The sequence below is a fragment of the Tetrao urogallus genome (genome assembly GCF_951394365.1).
Source record: "Tetrao urogallus genome assembly, chromosome: 1".
NCBI classification, from domain to species: Eukaryota; Metazoa; Chordata; class Aves; order Galliformes; family Phasianidae; genus Tetrao; species Tetrao urogallus.
The window spans coordinates 8,145,311-8,166,571 of NC_136813.1; the positions used below are offsets into that span (position 1 = coordinate 8,145,311).

General features: G+C 40.5%; 1 protein-coding gene across 1 annotated transcript; it reads right to left on the reverse strand.

Annotated features, from left to right (window-relative positions):
• Window positions 1–1,941: 1,941 nt before the first annotated feature.
• On the reverse strand, window positions 1,942–16,812 carry CTSC (cathepsin C; the record flags this gene model as incomplete). The annotated part of the gene is made up of 7 exons (XM_079549227.1): window positions 1,942–2,444; window positions 3,181–3,312; window positions 6,558–6,673; window positions 7,772–7,927; window positions 8,374–8,540; window positions 14,853–14,998; window positions 16,647–16,812. 7 exons carry the CDS (start codon window positions 16,810–16,812, stop codon window positions 1,942–1,944), a joined length of 1,386 nt encoding a protein of 461 aa, XP_079405353.1.
• Window positions 16,813–21,261: the final 4,449 nt, after the last annotated feature.

The window sequence follows — 21,261 nt, forward strand, 5'->3', positions numbered from 1 at the left end:
CACAAACTGTGCATACAGTGTCAAGGGAAATCTGTACCCCACCATCCCTCCCCATCATAAAAGGCAAGAAAAGAGTAGTACTGCCTCTCACACCTCAGGAACAATTTTCTTAGTGCTTCTATACCAGCGCTTTCCCTAGGAATAGGGTTCAGGTCTAGGGAGAAGCAAAAGAGAAAACGCGTCATCATGCTTGGTTGTGTATTTCAGAAAAATATCTGTGGGACAACTGTGTATACTCATAGTATACTGCAGCCACTACCACAGGATTAAATCATCACAGGGCATCTCAGTTTGCAGCAACATCAAATAAACCTTTCAGGAAGGAACAAGGTGAAACTCCTTCCCGACCCACAACAGACCCCAGCTAAAAGTGATCCAAATGACACCATGTTATCTTGGAGACTGTTGTTAGTATGGTTCTATGCATTTTCTCCATGGAAAAGTGAAGTAAAAAGGAGTTTTCCCACCTAATTTAAATGAGACATTTTGGTCACTAACAGACACTTTACCCACTTATAAAGTTCTCCATGTCCTTGAATATATTTTATATATAAAATACTGCTTTGGGCAACTGTTACTGTAGCAGATAACTGAAATTTTCTTCCACATATGAAACTAGGTCTCATCTCCAGGACACTCCTACCTATTCATGTGAGCAGCAGTTTACTCAGCAAGGACTACTCAGCTCCTGGGCACTGCCAACCTTACTTGACACAGCTGTAAGAACCTTGGTTTCATTTGGATGATTTTAATTCATCCCCTCCTTTCACCTTCCTTCCCAGTCATTATACATTCTGCTAAAGCAAGAAGTCCTTAACAAGTTCATAGAATCATAGAATCACCAAGGTTGAAAAAGACCTAAAAGATCATCCAGTCCAACTGTTCACCTATTCCCAATAGCTCCCACTAAACCATGTCCCTCAACACAACACCCAGCCTTTCCTTGAACACCCCCAGGCTCGGTGACTCCACCACCTCCCTGGGCAGTCCATTCCAGTGCCTGACCACCCTTTCTGAAAAGTAATACTTCCTCATGTCCAGCCTGAATCTTCCCTGCCGTAGCTTGAAGCCATTCCCTCTGGTCCTATCACTAATGACACGAGAGAAGAGGCCGACCCCCAGCTCACTACAACCTCCCTTCAGGAAGTTATAGAGAGCAATGAGGTCTCCCCTGAGCCTCCTCTTCTCCAGGCTGAACATTCCCAGCTCCTTCAGCCTCTCCTCATATGGCCTGTGTTCCAGACCCCTCACCAGCTTTAAAAACTTCACCAGCTTCAAAACTACTTCAAGTACAAACAACTATAGCAGTGGGATAATTTTTATTGAACTCTGAGATGATCAATTGCAAAGTACAGCAGTGAAATCCAGAACTGGAGCATTTAGTAACAGGCCAAAACACAGAACTGATTTTCATCATCATAAGAGTTTGACTTGCAGCTTTTGCAGGACACTTAAAGCTTTAAAATTTCCCTTTAATCAGAAGAATTGCCCATTCCCTCCCCAACACACACTTAAGTTATTAACTGCAGTGACTTCATGATTTCTGAGAAGTAAGGCACTACAGTGTCCTTTCAGAGTAGTTACAGATTATCACAGCACCTGCTGTGATGATCAAGATTGTCCATGGCAAAAAAAAAAACAAAAAAAAAACCACACAACTGGTGACAGAAAAATGTATATCCTATGACTAATAATCATCACCACTGTTAACAAAATGCCAACTGCATTCTAGGTGATCAACTGTTAGACTCCAGGGAAGAAGCCTACAGTACTCAGTGCAGAGTTTAGAGTCCTCACCTAGCAAAACTTTTTTCTCTGGTCTGAAAAACATCATTAAAGCTCATTTAAGCTAGAGAATGGGTTTTAACCATCCTCTAAAACTGGTATGCTCTCATAAATGAGAATTTCCTTCTCAAAGGCACTTGATGAAGACCTCCGCATTTATAATTTTGGAATAGGAGTGGCAGCCACTGCAATGCTTTCAATTGCACACTCATCAGTGCCACGACGGATTCTGAAGTAACCATCTTCTCCCCATGAGGTGCCCCAACTGTTCTTTACAATCCAGAACTTCTCACCACTTTTTGGGTCTTTACCATAGCCTACTAGCAAGACAGCATGATTGGTCAGTTCAAAAGGATTGAAGTTATCCCTGAGCCCAGTGTGATGGTAGATTCCCTCTTTATAAAACATGAAATCATTATAAACTTCAAAGGCAACAGCCATTGGCCCACTCAGAACAAGCTCAAGTTTCATCAGGGCTTCATTGCAGGCTCCATAGAAACCACCAACATAGTGGTACTCAGAAGTGTAGTAGTGATAACAGCTGCGCTTGAACAAGCATGGAGAATCTTGAGCTGTGTAAGGGAAGCAGTCCTCTTCCACCACACCAAAGTCTTGGACATACTTCCCAGCAATGAGGTATGGAAAGCCACCATCACAGCCTAAACAAGAAATGCCTGGTTATTCCCTTGGGAAGTTATTTGATATGGAAGACATTGCCACTCAAACGCTGGAATACTTTTAGATTACAGTACTGAAGATGCAGTGCCTCCAATTATCCTAATATTCCAGTTAGCTATAGCTAGCTTTCTAAATTACACGCAAAAAATTCAGAGAACAGTGGGAACTGTGTTGGGAATATTCTAATACACGGACCACCTCCTCAGCAATTTGCTCCTGACATCATGAACAGCAGCTGATTATATGTTAAAAAAAAGCTGTTACAGCATGGGTTCTCTCCTCTGAAAATTTAAAGTCTTAGTCACTGCTTTTGCTTGTCTCCCCCTCCCCATATGTTCCTTTTCTCTCTGAATATGCTTTCAGGACACTTGGTTCCTTTCTATCTAGGCTTGCATTGCAACTAAGATATATTTTCAGCCCAACTCCTTAGATTGGTCAGGAGGATGGAGCCTAGTTAAAATCCAGTAACATCCTTAGTATGGAGTCCACCTACTCCTAGTCCAGTGCCACTCCCCAATAGCAAAGTGGGCTGAAAACTCCAGTATATATTTTTAACTATCAGAAAAATAAAGAAAAAAGTACTATAATGTGTAGTTTGCCAGATTATTCTGACAACAGAACAAAATCATGTGCGAGAAGAAGGTGTCTAAGTTTTGAATGTACTTCTGTAGTATCATTATTACTGGAAGTTAACTTCATGTGCACCAGTGTACTTACCCTGAGAATACTGGCTGCAAGATACAACCTGTTGGGGACTGAAGACTGGCTTCTGAGTGTTGTTTGTGAGAATACGTATTCTTGCTTCCAGCATGCCCATGGAGGCAAACGCATAACAGCTGCCACACGAGGCTAAGGAAAGGAATAAAAAACAAACAAAAAAATACCACAAAACAACATGAGCAGTCAGTCATATAAACAAGATGAGTCACCTGCATTCAGGTACCAGTATGACTATACTGCACTGACGAGTTAAAACCTGACAGACCAACATAGTGATTATAAGTTGAACATTGACAGATCAAGAACTTCAAGCATACATTTACCTTTTAAGCTTGTAAGCAGTTTTGTTCAAAGCAGCTTTAGCAGCTGTTTTTGTTTTTTAAACAACACCAAGTTATTCCAGAATAACAGACTATATTCTACTCTTCAGGATTTTTCAGCAGTATCATTTAACATCAATGCTATTCACCCTGAATGAATCTAGAGGGACCATATTATAGCAGAGAAGCCTCACAACCTACTGCCTCAGGCTATAACCTTTTAAGGAGCACTGATGGGCAGTGAACTATTTTAAGTTAACAATGACAAATCTTTTCTAGACTATTTCAGCCTATCAGTGTATTTTATGCTGTAATCTCCTGTTTAAAATCTTTCACTTCTAGAACCACCCCCAAAATAACTCACTTTGAAGAGTCTAGTGGTATAAAGGTTTCATACTGTATATTCATCCCAGTTCCCTTTATTTCCCTAAGGACACCTAATTGTACACTCGATTTTCCAATGCACTTTAATCTCCCTTCTGTTGCCTGGCAAAGAGCTAAGTCTCCTACTTTTGGAACAAAATTTAGTAATGCTTCTAGTTTTAGGCCTCTTCACTCCCTAGGAAATTTTTGTAGCGCATTGAAAACCTCTAGAAGTAGAATGACATGCATCACAGGGAAGGACAATTATTTGGATGAAGTCCTATTTTATCTGATTGTCACCACAGTGCCCAATTTCCCTTTGTTTCCTGACAGTAGGGAAGTCAAGAATTGCAGAGCTATGAAAAGGAGGGAGGCTTAAGGAACAAAACAAAGTAGTTTTTCTTGAACTGTGTAGGTGTGTAAAAGCAGAGCTACAACAAAAGCAAGACTTGGTGAAATTGCACCTTCACTGAATTAGAAGCGTCTCTAAAGGGGCAAAATCAGACTGAAGAAGAATGTTTTTTTTTTTTGCCCAGCAGGGCTAGCTGAATCTGTGAAAGGTGCCATTGTACAGACACAGCATCCAAGATGGGCCATGCCACAGAAAACTTTGTTGTGTTTTCGACATATAATCAATGCAATCATTTCAATCTGAAATCTGCTGGGGTGGTTGTTACATATAAAAAGAAAAAATACTTTTTTTTTTTTTTAAACTCTGATCATAAAGGTATTTGTGCAGTTCTTTATGTGCAAAGCACACTAGCAGCAGAGAGTCAACTTCACAGCTGCTTTTCCTGAGGCTTTCTAGAAATTCTCTCCTTCAGACACAATTAAAGCTTCAGCCAAATGAGATGACACTTGCTCTGTAGGAAAGGGCTGATAGATGTTGAGGAATAATAAGGAGGGGACACAGCATCCAGGAAATGATCAGCTGACCAGACTTCCCACTCATTGTTATTTGCAAAAAAAAGCTTGCAGAAGTTGGTGGAAATCAGAATTGCATGGTAAGGCTAACAAAATATTTAGGTTTCTCTCCTCTCCTGTCCAGTAAATTTGATAACAAGCAATGGCAGAGCTGTCTTCAGGATGATCCACATCTTGGCTGAAAGATGCCATTACTGCTCTATAAGCTGGCTCTAAGTATTATCATCGAAGACAACTGTAGTTGCATGAAGCCTGCCATGTCTCAAAGTATTATACAATGAACAAAAATTTATCCTTTAATTCTTGTTCAGTTAACAAGCTTATTTTATATCCTTAGATAAAAAGCAGTGACTTCACAAGCATGTGACACCTGAGACACCACAATCTTTTAATTCATACAATTCTCTCTGCATCTTCCAGACAAGATGCTTCCTACTGCTTACAGCCTTCTCCATCGTGTCATGTTCTAATTAGTCACCTAATAACCATTTCAAATCAAGAGCTCAGTGCCTCAGAAAAATCACAATCTACAAACTTAATTGTTGAGTAGTTTTTTCTGTTGTTGGGTGTTTTTTTGTTTGTTTGCTCTCTGAAAGCCTGAAGGCTAAAATTCTTATTTAATGGAGCAGAGTGCATATTCCACAGATATTTAATATACTCAGCATGGTTTCTCAGCTTACAGAAAAAAAAAACCAAAAACACAGGCACTTTTGTTACTGGAAGCAGCAGAACATTCTCATTTAGAGAAACCTTGAAGCAACACAAAGGGAAAAAAGTAATCTTCAGGCTGAGTGTTCCTCAGTTTGGAAAGTTAAACAGCTCTTGGGACATTTCCAGTTCACATCAGGAGAAAGTACAGGACTGTATCATTTCCTGTTACCATCCTTCAGCGATGTGATGTGACAGCCTGTGATCTAGAACTCCCACAAGACTTTCTATGCTTTTTTCTACCAGGAATCTAGCAGGCAGAATTTGGCAGAACTAAACTGTAGATGTAGATCCAGTTATGTAAGTAACCCTCTCCACCACACAAATCCATTTTGCTCTTCAAAGTTGCTGGAAATTATCCACTTGCAGGTAGAAATTTGTTTTCTACTAGAACAGGAAAGACATGCATATCTGGCTTTCAATACGTACCTATTTAATTGGGAAATAGAACAAGTATCTCACATCAAAATGCCTATGGAAGAGGACACTGTCTATGTATATGCTTACACCTATTTTGAGTACATGGCACACTGCATGTAATCTATCATATACCTTTCACAGCAAATGACATCTCATCTTGCAAGTAACTACTTAAGCAATTGCTGAAGTTCACAAACTGATAAGATTTGAGGGCACTACAGACAATTTTCATGAGTTATTAATTAATGCTGCAGGATAATGTTGCATGATAATTTGCCATCAGCACGAATTAGGAAAAGAATTAAGTGCACATCAGTTCTGTCAGCACGCAGAAAGCCACGACTGAGATTATTCACACAAAGCTTGGCAGCTGTCTTTATGCAGGGCACTGTGGTGTTGGCTTTTACTTCAGCAAAAGACACTGCTAAGATAACAGCACTACCATAACTACAACATTGTATTTTGGCAGTGCTGTCAGCCAGGATCCACAAAGTTTCCACAGGTTAGTCACAGTAAAGATGCAATATACCAATTGCAATACACTATGCAAGTAAGATAAAACCCTGTTAACAGCAAACTACAGAGTACATCAAAGGGGATTTAGTGTATTTCACATGTATATATATTTACTTATTTTACCTTGATTCCTAACAGGGCTGACATAATTGACACCATTCACATTTCTCCAGTCCCAGGATTCTGGTAAGCTTGAAACTTTTTTGAGTAACTCAGGTGTTAGAGGAGCAGGCTTCGGCCTAAAGAGAAGAAAACACTTTTAAGTAACATCTAACGCTAAGTAAGGAAACAACACGTAACACTCAGTTGTCACCTTCCATCCTTTTTCTCATAGTTTCACACTAAACAATTTGAAATAGCCTCCATCTATGCTGAGTAAGTGCCCATCTCAAAAGATTAGTTTCAACAAGATGCAAGACCTACTCAGATCCTTCCCAAAGGGAACTGTATTACAAAGTATCTACAAGCAGATTAAAGTATTTGCCCTAACCAGAGGTGCAAACTCAGCAACTGTAGAAATACTCCATCCAAATCAATTTTTACATTTTATGACATTCTTAAAAAAAAAAAAAAACATACAATTTCTACAGCTTGGAAAGGATCAGTAGCACTCCACTCACAGCAGTGTCAGAATAGAAAATGGAAGAATTAAAAGGAGAAGCAGCCATCAAGAAAAGAAACTATCTGAAAAAATTCCAGTTTGCACATTAATGATGGGATGTAGAACCACATTCATTCTTATTGTCAATTTGTCATGTGACCTGTAGGACCCTAAATATACTCTCTGGGTGACTTCACTGAAACTGAGAAATCACTCCAGTCCAATTATGGAAGACCCTGGCTGCAGGCAAGACAGGTTGCCATGGTAACCAAGGACTTACCCTAGAAAATCTTCACCCATGTTTAAGAAGGTAATGCACTTCCCAGCTTTTTAATTGCAATGATAAACCAGCAGAACCAGGAAGACAGCCATGCAGAGGCTGAAAGCAATGGCAAGTAAGCAGCTGATGGTTGCAATGTCACACACCAGTCTATCCAAGACTACTCCTATTCCTTCTTCTCTGCATGTAGAAGTTCACCAGAAAGTTACTGGGCAAGGTAAGATTAAAGGGGAGGTGACTCCATTTGTCTCAGCTGCTTGAGAAAGTACATGTTATGAACTGGTATTCAAATGGACAAGAAAGTCGGTACCCCATGAAACCGAGCTAGAGGGCTTGAAACACTAAACATCTACATTTTTTATCCTAAACCCAGATAGGAAGAGTGAGCATAAAGATGAACATATTCTTTGCAGCAGTGGGTATAGCTGTTGATAGCAAACCAAAAGGCTGTAGTACCGTGAAGTCCTGGAATAGAGACCCCCAGCTCTTCTTGTTAGTTCTTCCAGAGAAAAATTCTCATACTCCTCATATCTTGTTGCTCTCCAGGACTTCTGGTAAGTATTGATAGCATTTACAAAGTCAAAGTTGTGCACAAAGCGTCTGCTAGAAAGCCTGCAAATCAAAAAACAAAACAGTACAATGAAAAAAAAGGACTGGAATTGAAATACTTAATTTGGTAAATGTTTTTATGTGGAGAAGGCTGTAGTTCTGGAAGAGCCTCCTACTAGGCAGAAATGAAGAGTTATGCAATTATATGATCAAGACAAGGCTTCTGAAATTTGAGACAGCCCATAACTCCCTAGATACAATCATCTCAATCAGCTCAGTTCAATCATCTCAATCAGCTTAAACAGAAAATGCAGGAAGACACAGACTGAAGGACCACGTGTGATGTGGCTGGCACAACCCGCCGTCTTTGAACACTCAGGATGTATTTGAACATTATCACTGGAATTAACTTTATTTCCAGTCACAAAATTGAACCATGCTGAATGAACCTGCTGAAACCCGAAGCACAATTGCCAAATGTTTCACCTAGCAAAATATTTGTTGCTTACCCTCCTCCAAGTTTCTGGAGAGGTAGTTGGTTTACATGAACATCTGAGGCAGATGAAGAAACCTTCTGTCCAGTGAAGCAAGCCCAATTGTGGCCAAGTACATCATGCACCCATCCTGGCAGAGTCTCATTACAGTAGCTGGTTACATTCTGGCCTTCTTTTTTATACTGTGAAGAGATTACACTTGTACTGAACACACACATTTGTTAGCATAGCAATAGTAACCTACCCACCCAGATGCTTCTTCTGTTTCAGACAAAGTGGCCAAACATTCTAGAACAACCCACTTTATGTTTAACTTCAGAAGAAAGCATCAAGTAAACACTACGCAGATTAATGAAAACAATCCTCATCAGCTTGCTAAAGGACAGCTGGGCTGTGACATACACTTACAGCAACAAACCATATATTAGTACTGGTATTAACTGTGTAATTCTTTGGGTTGAACAGTTACTTCCTAGCTATAAAGTAAAAGGCATCTTAATATTTAGCCTTCTTTCCAAGGTCTTTGTGGATTATTAAAAGAAGCCAAGACTTGTGGCAGCATGAAAATCAAATACAGGGAGGATGACATGTTACTACATTAGAAACATCTCAGGGAAAACTGTATTAGAGCATTTCTCTTCCATAAGTCAGAGCTGTAGGTGGGATGCCTTGCAACTGCTTGAAGTCTGAGCTGTGGTAAAAGAGCACAAAGAATCAGTTTCACCTCAGCTATCAAAATGAGATTAAAAAAAAAAAAAAAAAAGGATGGAAAAGGATGATTCATTGAAGGCAGCTCATTAGAAATTTGGGAGTGGGTGAGGAAAACGTTACTAAAAGCTCAACTACAAATTCCTAACAGATTCAGTAAAATTTTCTGCTTAACATGGTTTACAGCAAACATTTTAAGCTTGCATGAAAAATTCCTGTTAGCAATTCTGTGACAGTAGAATGTCTGGGGGGGAGAAAAGTTTTTATACTCATCTTCTAAGGTTCAAGTTTTGCTTTAAGTCACACAGGAGATTGAAAATTTGTACTACAGAAGCTTTAGCTTGACTCTTCCAACCACAGATTACTTCAACAGAATACAAGGTCCCTAATCCAAGAATACATCATTAAATTCCATCCAACAGTTGCAAATGTACAACTGTACACTGATTTTTGAACTGTGTTTCAACAGAATGGTGCTCATAGGCTCTTCACTGAAAAAAGCAGCGACTTGCAGTACCGCCTCTAAACAGATTTAAACTAGACTAAGCCCAACCACCCTGTATGAGTACTGGTCTTGCTGGTAAAAACAGCATGTTTCAATTCCGCAAGTTTTTAATTTCCCTAACAGGTAAGAATGAAAAGATAGAGAGCTTACTGGACACAGCACTGCAGCACACCCAGGCTGCTATCCCATCCCCTTTTATAGCTACTGCTGACAATGTTCAGCCCATAACCCTACTCGCATTCTAGCAGGAGGATTGCCACCTACATTAAGCATGATGAAGAAATGAGAATTTGCCCCCCATTTCTTATAAAATTTACAAGCATGCCTATGGGCTGTAACATCAGGAGTACACTTCAAATTGGAATAGGACAGCAGACACCTTACTGTGCAAATAAACAAAAATTGAAACTATCAGAACCAAGTGCTATGTTGCTACCTGATATAAAATGCAAGCAGATATAAACTACATCTGCATTTCCTTGGCTTCAAAGAACATTCTGCAGTTTAGAGATATATACATTCACATTTACACTCTGGGAAAACAGCAGAAGCACCTTGCTAGTAAGCTAGTCCAGCTAATGACATCAGAAATAAGCTTTCAATTGATTTGCAGAATTAAATAGCACTAGCAACTCTACTATTTAGATTTCAGCAACAGAGTAAAAACATTCAGACTTTTTTTTTTTTTTTTGCAACATCCTGAAATTTAAACCTTAATTACTACCACTTGTCTAGATTGGTTATTTCAGCAATTGTTGGGAAATGGGAGAAAAAACTGTGAGAGGGAAACGTCACCAAGTGAGCCTGGAAGATCTTAGTATATATAGGCTGAAAAAGCTTACCTTGTATAGTGAAATACTTTATAATCTATTTTTTTCCCCAGCTGAAATAATGCTAACACTTCAATATGAAAAAAACCAAACCTCTCACTTTTGTCGTTTTGGGGCTTTTTTTTCCTGCTAGGATACAACTCAAAAGTTTGAAGTAATATCACTTCATCTAAGGGACAAACCGTACAATTTTTAGGAGACTGTCTCTCCAATGTATGAGCCTCAACAATAAGCAAGTACTACAAGAGACATGAAATAATCAAAACAGGAAGTTCTAATTTCCATTTCAGCTCATTTTAGCTTTTTATGCTGCGCTACTGTAATCACTTAAAAGACACTTTAAAGTCCTGTAAGGATTCTGGAGGCATTCAGAAGACACATTATCCAGCAAAAGAAGATCATAGAATCATACAATCACTCAGGTTGTATAAGACCTTAAAGATCATCGAGTCCAACCATGACCTAACTGTATTACCCCAACAACTCTCTGCCAAATCATGTCCCTTAGCAAGATGCTAAAGCTTCTGTCAGGAGTCAGTACAGCTGCCCCACATCCAAGTTCAGTACAGTAATCTCATCCAAACCACTCTGTCTAGTGAGTCCTTTGTCCACAGACCCCAGGTAGAACAACAAATAACTTGTAAAGTCAGTGAGATCTTCGAATAACTTGGAAGGGCTCAGTAAGTCACTGGAACAAGAACATTAAAAGAAACCCAAATGAAACATGCATTATCAATGAACAAGCTGCATCTATATCCACTTAGTGTAGTAGCACAGCTAGAGACATGCTTTAGACAAAATATCATCATTCTTTTTATTTAGAAAAATTTTTATTAGAAGTTTATTTTTGTTTAATGTTGAAGAATTACACTGAAAGTTCAGCTAGCACCAACTGAGCCCCCATGCTTGAAACATTACTGGCTGAAATAGAGCTATTCATTTGTATGAAACACAGCTGTTCAGCTCTGCTGAATGAGGAAAGTGCTAAAACATCATAGATCAATCAGGACAGTTTATCAGTTCTGTCACGGTAATGGGGTTTTAGCCAAGTAACTTAACTGCAGTGAACCAGAAGTTCATGAGCAGATCTTAAACGATGAATGCTTTCCTGACAAGCACAAACTCTCAGCTATGACAAAAGACATGCAAGGCTTTCTGATATGGCTACTCCTTCAGAAGATCTGGAGTCTGAGGATCAAATGAGACCAACTCCAGAGCATTTTTTAATGTAATAATTGCAACTACATCAGTATTGGAAAGAGGAAAATTGCCTAATTCACTGAGATGCTAGGATAAACAATTTAGCTCTTCCAAAATTTCCCATTACCATTCTACTTCAGCCCATTTTACCAGACTGTGACCAAATCTAAGCAGATGAATTTGGCTACAATTAAATAACTTTCAGATGCAAATCATATGAGTATTTTAAACAATAAGCAGCCACTTCTCAAACAAGCTCTCAAGTGTGCATCATACTGAGGATATTTTCCCCTAGAAGCTTTACAATAGATGAATGCAAACTGCAGTTCATAGAAACACATTTTCAGTTTTTACCAGGACTAAGTATTTTTTATTTCTATTTCACAACTATTGGAATAATTAATGGTTTAAAGTAGACAGATGTCACAAAAGTTGAAGTTCTTCCTTGCAAACAGCCTGACCAAGTTTCCACAGACAATTGTGAAATAGTAGTTTCGTGATGGACAGTATTACAAATTCTTGCCCAACAAAGTCAATGAGTTGTTTGCAAAAAAAAAAAAAAAAAAAAAAAAAAAAAAAAAAAAAAGAAATTATTTACTAAGCACTGCAGTATTTCCTCATGCTTCTTAGTAATCTGTGGTTTCTTTTACAGCAATAACATGAATAAAACATTATACAGAAGGTAACCAACTTGGATCCTTACTCTAATTTTTAAGGAAATAAGCATTTAAGCACCTCTTGCTGATGGAATCCTTACTACTACACAATGGTCCAAACTAGCTCGCTATGTCTGAACACCAAAAGTAACTGCAAAACAATTAATGAGTCCATTTATTTACAAATGGATTTCATGGTCATGAAATACAAGCTATTGTGCCTTGCTGCTGCTCGGGCACATTTGACTCACTCTGTTTTTGAGCAGCATGTCTAATCAGATGACCTCCTCAAGTTCCCTATAAGCAAGTTTTTTCAATGACATTTTTATCATACAATATCCTGAGCTGGAAGGGACCCGCAAAGGTCACAGAGGCCAACTCCTGGCTGCCATGTGGTGTCCTGAGAGACTGATCATATCAAGGAGTGCTGTTCAAACATTTATTGAACAGTGAGAGACTTGGGACCATGATTACTCTCCTGGTAAGCCTGTTCCAGGACTCAACCTCCACCTCAGTTAAGAACTTTTTCTAATATCCAGTCTGAACATTGCCTGACACAGCTTCATGCCATTCCCTACAGCATTCTATCATTGGCTACCAGAGATAAAAGATCAGCACTGCTTGACTTCCTTTCACACAGAACTCACAGACAGCAATGAGGTCACCTAGCAGTTTGTTCTAAGCTCAACAAACCAGTTAGCCACTCCTAAGTCATGATTCCTAGCATTTTCAGGACCTCTGGGTCCTGCTCTCCTTTGGGCACATTCTAGTATTTTTAGTATGTTTAACAACACTCCTGCATATCAAAGCACTTACAAGCTCATCTTCCAGGAAGATATTTCACAAATGAAAGCCTTCACAGACTTAAGGCTGCCTTCAAGTTGGTGCCAGACAGCTCTTTAATCTGGAACAGGTTGTTGTTTCTGTGATTAAGTTCCTCACAATTATTTTGATAATACCTCTGCATTTCAATGTAAAAGTATCAGCCTAATGATTCCCAGCCTGTTAGCTCAAATGTCCTTCATCTATGATGTCCTTGCTGTTCTCACCTACGTCGGCCAAATTCCACCTGCTAAGACTCAAAGCCTTAGTTTGGATACAATACCTACAACATCTAGCAGTCCACTATCCTCACAGAAGCAGCAATTCCTAATTCTTGAGGTGGGCACTCGCATCTAGTGAATCTTGCAGCAACATCCCCACCTGAGATGTTTCAGAGGCCATTTTGCCCTCTTCTACTCTTCACAGCCAGCAGTTTTTATTGCATCGCCTACCAAACCTATGAGGCATATGCATTGTGGCAATTTAGTGTCAGTGTTTTGAGATTGAGAGCATCTCAGTAAGCTATTTCTCTCAAACTTTGCTCTTGCTCATGTGAAAAACCCTGATTTACACAGCATTCCTACCATAAAAAGTTCCTTAAAAAATACATAAACAGTATCACTGTTAATTTTTTAAATCCTGTTGTCCTTTCCTTTAAACTTAAGTGGACTACTTTAGCCATGAAGGACGTTACAGCTCAGCCAGAGCCTCACGTATCGTTTCTTATCTTCCTCCTGGAAGATAAGATTGCCCACTTTTCTTAACAGGTAACACCAGCTTCAAAACAGCTGCTCCCAGGAAGCTGATATGAAACAAAAGTCACTTCATTATCATCCTTACTGGCAGCCCATGTTCAGAGATCCTAGGATGCTAGGATAAGGCCTGTTTATTGTTGACTCATCTAAAACCAAACAAGACCACAACTTATGAAGTGAAGAAGAAGTGCATTCACCCCTCCTGCTGAGGGCTGCACTCAGTGTCTGAGCAGTCCTGCTGCACAGAACCTCCATCTCCCTAATAGACAAGTCATCCCACAGACTGTTTCAAGCCAGCCTTCAGATTCATAATGCTGCTCATTAACTAAGCAGCAGAGTGCCCCTCAGCAACTGGGTCTTCTGCCTGCCCTTACTGACAGTACTGTTTTCAACTTGATCTGAAGTCATTAAGAGGGACTGGAGAATTAATAAAAAACAAAACAAAAAAAAAACAAACAAACAAACAAAAAAACAATAGAAAACTCAAGGAGTAGGAAGGTTCCTTACAGATTTAAGACTTGCTCTGGTATTAAAGCTCTTAGAAATCCTTCAGCTGGGAGAATAGATGACCTTTCTAAAGTGAACAGGGCATATTTCATACATCTGAGAAGATCTTTAAGGAAAGATAAAAGCAATTATGTCTGATATTTCACTTGAGTGCAAAATGTCAGAAAGAAAACCGAAACAACTCTTTTTCTAAGCCACTGGGAGAGTCAGTTTCATGAAGGTTTTTAACAACTGCTGTAAGCATACCCAGAAGCAAAAGCAGCAGCACTGTTAAGAGATTTTTCAAATACTACTACTTCTGCTCTCCTCTCCCTACCCAGCAAATAACAATCATTTTTGTCTTGTTTTTAATGCAAGAATACAGCCATTTGCCTGATTATCCAGGCAAAAGTTAGAGGTGAAGAAAACCAAGCGCTCCCATTGCTCTACTGTGGCACTCAGCAAGTGAGAAGAAACTCAAGTGCAGGCCACTACAGCAACACTCAGTGATGCAGAACACAAGGTAACTCACCTTAAAAAATGCAAACCACTTGTAATTGTTTAGCACAACTTCAAAGCCTTGATTGTAAATCAAAGTGAAGAAACCAAAATTGCCCAGGCTATCCTGGGCCACATCTAATTTCTGAAGATTCACAAGCACCGTTTTTTCCACAGGTCCTGCAAAAACAATTGTAAAGACGACACTGAAGTTTAAAAATGAGTTGAAGCGTATCATTTATTTTACTACAAAAAATGCTAAACAATGCTCACTGAATAAAGCTTCCTGCAAAAAAGACATCAAATAAATACAGCAGTATGGACCTCACTTACCTAACAGTGCATCTACATGCTCATTTTTCCAACATAAGACAATATTAGCACATTTAATTAGCCACAACAGCAGTACCAAAAATCTGCTGCAAGAAAACATCAACCTATTTAAACACAACTTGTTACAAAACTCAGATACTGTGTTTAGTGACAAATCTTCCCCTTAAACACCTAATTTCAGATGATGGCCACCACACCACCTCACGGTAATTACAAGATCATGAAGATTGAAAAAGTCCACTAAGATCACCTAGTGCAACCTCATCCATCCCCACTAACACATCCCTCAATGCCACATCTCCACATTTCTTGAATGCCTCCAGGGACAGTGACTCCACCATCACCCTGAGCAGCCTGCACCAATGCCTCACCACTCTGAGAATAATTTTGTCCTAATATCTAACCTGAATCTCCATGGTAAAACTTAAGGCCTTTATCTCTCATCCAGTCACCATTACCTAAAAGAAGAGACCTACCCTCACCTTGCCACAGTCTCCTTTCAGGGACTTGTAGAGACTAAAATCACCCCTGACTAATAAGATCTCTTCTTCTCTGGACTAAACAATCCCAATTCCCTTAACCATTCCTCATAAGATTTGTGCTCCAGATCCCTCACAGTTTCATTGCTCTTCTCTGGACACACTCCAGGGCCTCGATGCCTTTCTTGTAGTGAGGGGCCCAAAAGTGAACACAGCACTCGTGGTGTAGCCTTACTAGTGCCAAGTACAGCAGGTTGATTGTGTCCCCGCTCTTGCTGGCTGCACTATTTCCAACAGAAGCCAGGATGCCAACAGCCTCCTTGGTACTGGCACTGGCAGTTCACATTCAGCCAGCTGTCCATGAACACCCCCAATGCTCTGAACCCCACCAGTACCAACTTCACCTCCCAGGCACCTACCTGCCACCTGCCTGGTCTTATCAATCAGACTACTTGGATGCTATGTATTAACTACTCCTCAAATAACAGTCAAACAATAATCAAGTAATGACTTGTAATGGCGAGCTATTATCTCCCCCTCCAGAGAAATGCTTTTTTGCCTCCTGAGGTTACCAGGCGAACTCTCAGCCAGGTATAACACCAGAGAGCAACACCACATTTCACAGCTGCGTGAGGCTGAGCTCAGCAGGGCAACTGAAACCGAGAAGGAAGAAGTGAGGCAGCATGGGGCACTAGTTCTATTAAAACACCTAGCAGAACCCAAATCGAAAATACACTAAAAAGAAAAGAAAGCACCTGAAGGACAGTAACAGGGCTGCCCACTATAGTTACTCAGAAAGCCATGTCGTACGCAGAGAGCCAACAGGCCGGCTGTTAAACACAGCACACAGCCACATGTTTCCTGCCCACCGGTTTCAGTTTCCCAACACCGAACAGCAGAACCCTACCCCCCCCCTCCTCAGCCCCCGGCTTCTCGCTGCAGCTCACGGGCTCCCTCGCACCACCCCGAGGCCGGACCACCCGGGGAAAGGGAGCAGGACGGGAGCGGCTTCTCACCCGCCTGCGAGCAGTTGCCGTGGCGGCCACCGGCCCGCCAGACGCGGAGCTCCCATGCGCCCAGCAGGTCGGCGTAGGAGCAGTTGGCCGGCGTGTCGGCCCGAAGCCCCGCAGGCAGCATCGCCAACACCACCACCACCACGGCCCGCAGCGCGCAACCCGCCATGACGCCAGGCCGACACTTGCCGCTGCAGCCGCTGAAATAAGCCCTGCGGCCCCGCCGCTTCCACGCCCCCGGGCCTAGGCCTGGGCCCGCCCCGGAGCGGTGGCGCTGCGCCGGGAGGGGCCGGCTCTGTGCGCCCGCAGCCTGTGGGGGTCTGGGCCGCGCTGGGCTGTGGGTGCGGCCTGCCCTGCAAAGCGTTTCCTCCTCATCTGAAAGCATCTCCCGCCCTAAAAGGCGGCCTCCTCTCTAAAGGGAGTTCTCCTTCACAAAAAGCGTCCTTCCTAAAGGACAGCCTACCCTGCAAAGTGCACCTCCCTCACCAAAGGACATCACCCCACAAGATACTATACAATCATGTATAGATTGGAAAAGACCACTGAGATCATCGTATTCAACTATCAGCCCACCCCCACCGTGCCCACTAACCCAGTTAGTTAACTAATTAACTAAGTCTCTCAGTGCCACATCTCCACAGTTCTTGAACGCTCCCGCGTTCTACTGTCCAACCCGAACCTCCTCGGAGCACCTGAAGTCCCTATCACTCTCTTCAGAAAGGAGTTCCCCTACCCAAAAAGGGCAGCCAATTTCACCCTTCCATCAGGGTGGATATTACGAAAAAAACATTCTCAAAAAGAGTGGTGAAGTGCGAGCACAAACAGCCCAGGGAGGTGGTGCAGTCACTGTCCCTGGAGGCATACTTTGTCTCTGCTAGTAATTCAGAGTTAATTATTTCCATGGGGAAACCCCTCCCCTGCTCACAAGAATGCACATACCTCTGGTTTTGACAGTGAAATACAGCCCTGAATTAGTACCATTGCATGTGTCACGCACACAAGACGTTTTCTGTGTTTAGTTAACAGGCTTGTGTTTTGTATTACTCTCTAGTAAGCTGTTACCTGCTCTCTTGAGAGAGAAACATTATCAGATCTATCGGAAGATGTCTCTATTCTAGCAGTGTTATAGAACTGAGTTTGAGGGCAAAGTCAAAAAAGGCCAAGCTTCCTGCAAAGTGAAGGCTTTCCTTGGGAAGGAAAAAATAAAATTAAGAAATAAATAAACCATTTAAATCCTGCAGAAAACAAAGAAACAAGCAAGCAAGCAAACAAACAAACAAAAAATAGTGAATATCCCTCTACTGGGCTAGCGAGCTCGTCAAAGGATCCAGCACTCACCAGAGCTAGCTCAGGAGAGCTGCACAGACAGCAGTGATTGTACAGGAAAAAAAGGAGATTTTCCTTCAGTGATAACAAATGTTAAGATTAACTCACCACATATTGAATGCTTGTAATCAGAATTTTGGCAGCAGTGCCAATAAAACATTTATTTCTAGCCAGTCCCAGTGCTGGCCACTCTGACCTGTCACTGACTGTACAAGTGGAAGATTTGTGTGATCATGTGGTAAAGTGATGTAAGGAAGCAATTTGCCTGACAATAATCCTGGAAGCTCAAGCCCCAGGTGTGGTTGTTATTCAGTCAGGTCAATTCCCCAGTTTGGGAGCTAACCATGACCTGACTGGTAATGAGCCATCCACAACTTTAGAGGAGAGAACACGAAGATTATATGTGTGGAGTGCTTCATAAAAAGCTGCTGTTAGGCAAAACTGGACTGAAAAAGGATCCATGTGCAACAAAATCCTATCCACTTATTTCAACTGTATCTATCTAATTAAAAAATGGTATCTTCTTGCCAGCCCTGCTGCACTTTTATTAGTTTGTATCATCACCTTCACTGCCACTGAAGATGGTAGCACAATACAACAGAACTAGTCATAAAAAATACAGAAACAAAACATAACATGAGAATGGGGACTGCCTGTTCTTGTGTCTGTTTTGGAAAGATGCAAGAATAAAAACATTTCTGTGGTCCCGTGTAGGCTTTGATATTAACTCCTTACTAAGGCAGGTGTTTCTGTTCTGCAGACGGTTCTCTGCAAGAGTGATGTCCTAATTACACACTGATAAAAAGTGAAGATCTGTACTCAAAGACATATTTTTCAGAGCATTAATGCATACATGATCATTATCTCACTATAAAATGTGACCTTTTTTTTTTCTTTTTTTTTCTTTTTGTTTTTTACTGCAATGTACTTGAGCCAGCTTAGTAGTGTATGCTTTTATGCATGATTGAACTAATCCTGTTTGCAGTGGAACTACAAAGTCTTGCTTCTGGAAATTTTTTTTTATGCGGTAGCTAATGGATAATCATTTGTTGCACCTTTAAAGCTGCTTTGTTTTGAGGGAAGACATGTATTAACTGGAAAAACTCGGTTGCTAGCAATTATGGAAATCAGATTTATGAACAGAGTTAACAGAGCTGTGTATGTGAGGGTTGTAGAGAGGACTCAACAGGTCCTGTGTGCACTAGCAATATTTGCAGATTACTACCATGTTAACTTTGTTGTGCTAGTTACTTAAATTACATGCTCTGTGTAGTTATCTAAATTATGCACACTTTGAAGCTAGCTCTGTCTTCCATCTTGATGGACAGCACTGTGCCTAGGAGGTCTAAATTCATGGATGAAACTTGTAGCTGGTAGGTAGAGAAATACGTTTTTTTCATAAATTTTGCTTCTTCCTTGAGCTTGTGACTTGTTTTGATATAGGAATTAATACTAAAACTAAAGCAGTGTGAAAGGACTCTATTTAAATAATTCCTTTTAGAAACATCCACTATACTTCCTCCAACACATTTTATTTTCTTTATTGACTGTAGTGGTAAAAAAGGTACTAATATGCAACCACTATCAATAAATAATACTAATAATGTAAATAATAATGTTAGGGTAGGAATGTAACAGTATGTGGGTCTGTGGTTTTGTATTTGCATGGGTTCTCATGGTACATCACTCCTTCCTTCACATTATAGCATGCCATTTCTCACGAGTACAGCAACATTTCTGTCCGCAGTGCAGAGGAAAATGATACAGCTAAATTAAAAGAGCAAACAAACAAACAAAAAAACAAACACCTGTAAAAAGGATAGGAGAAGAAGGGGAATAGGAAAATATCTTTCTCTTGGATCAGTTAACTGAGTTGATCCTTAAGGTAACAGCAGTGATTGTGTTGGTTCACCTGAAAGGCCATCTTGCTGAAACTGAATGCCTGGAGCTGAGGGAAAGAAACGGCTCACCAGGATTGCTGCTGAAGCATCTGAAGGATGTCAGTGCATGATTTTTTACCTACAGTACACTGCAAGGGTGGAAATCATAGTGGAATCTGACCCCATACGTCAAATATAAATATCACTCTCCGTTTATTTGGCTTTCATCCACTGTTGACTTCTTTTTTTTCTGCCAACTTTTTTCTGAAAGATGATACACAGAATACTTGGCTAAGTAGCCTATGTGAGTGCGTGCACGTGTGCATGTGTGTACATAAATAAATATCTCATGTTCCTGGGAAATCGTGTCCTGATTTAAGAGTTGTTGGATTAGCTCTACTGTTTAGGAAGTTAGGAAATGTGAGTACAAGCTTACTTGGAATGTATTGCTTTGGTTATTGCAATGATTATTAAAATAATATTACTAATTCTGTGTTGAGTAAAACACCATTAAAATATCCAATTTATATTCCAATTAGGGCAGAATAGCTGGAAATATTACTATAATTAAAAGCAACATGAAAATCCCATTTTTTTCAGAACTACCAGGATCTCAGTTAGGTTTTAATGTAAAGAACCCCATGTTTAAAGTCTTCTTTCTTTTAGATATTTGAATCTTTAGACTATTACAGCATATCGAAACATCAAGGAGGTGTCAGTTGGGTGACTGGGTCCAGATTGGGGCTACCACTCCCAGGAGATACAGCCAAGTAGCTGAGAGCCCTGAAACATCTCCTCAAGGCATGGCAAACAAGCAGAGGAAGATGTAATCTGATACTGAGTGGATGATGGCTAGAGAGCACTCCAGACCTGTGAATCAGTGAAAAAAAAGGTGAAGAAGATCATAAATTTAAAGCGACCTTCTCAGAGATGCCCTCACTGAAGAGAAAGGACACTTCTCAAAACCATCACTTATCAGATATAAACAGCTTTTCTGCCAGAATGCCAGATGCATACGAACTCATTAACCTTCAAAGGGTTTTACAAACATAAAATAATTAATTATCTATGCATCTCTGTAGATAAACAGTATTATTCTCGATGTGTAGAACTGGAGAAAAAGAGGGGAATTAAATTAATCTAGAGTGTCCTGAATTGTTATTCTAGTTGTCATAATGTGTGGGTCAGGTGGGAAAATGGATAGCTATGAAATGTAAAGATCCTGACAGCAATACGGCTGTGTCATCTTGTGTTCAAATAAAGCAATAATAAACCTCAGAGGAAATCCATGATATTTAGGTTTGCCAGTCAGCTTTCAAATCAGTAAATGCTTAAAATGCTCACACATTTCACTCGCCCAATGTTTGCTTGCAGTTTGATGTTTTAAGCTTTTGCTGGTGTAATTGGCAGGC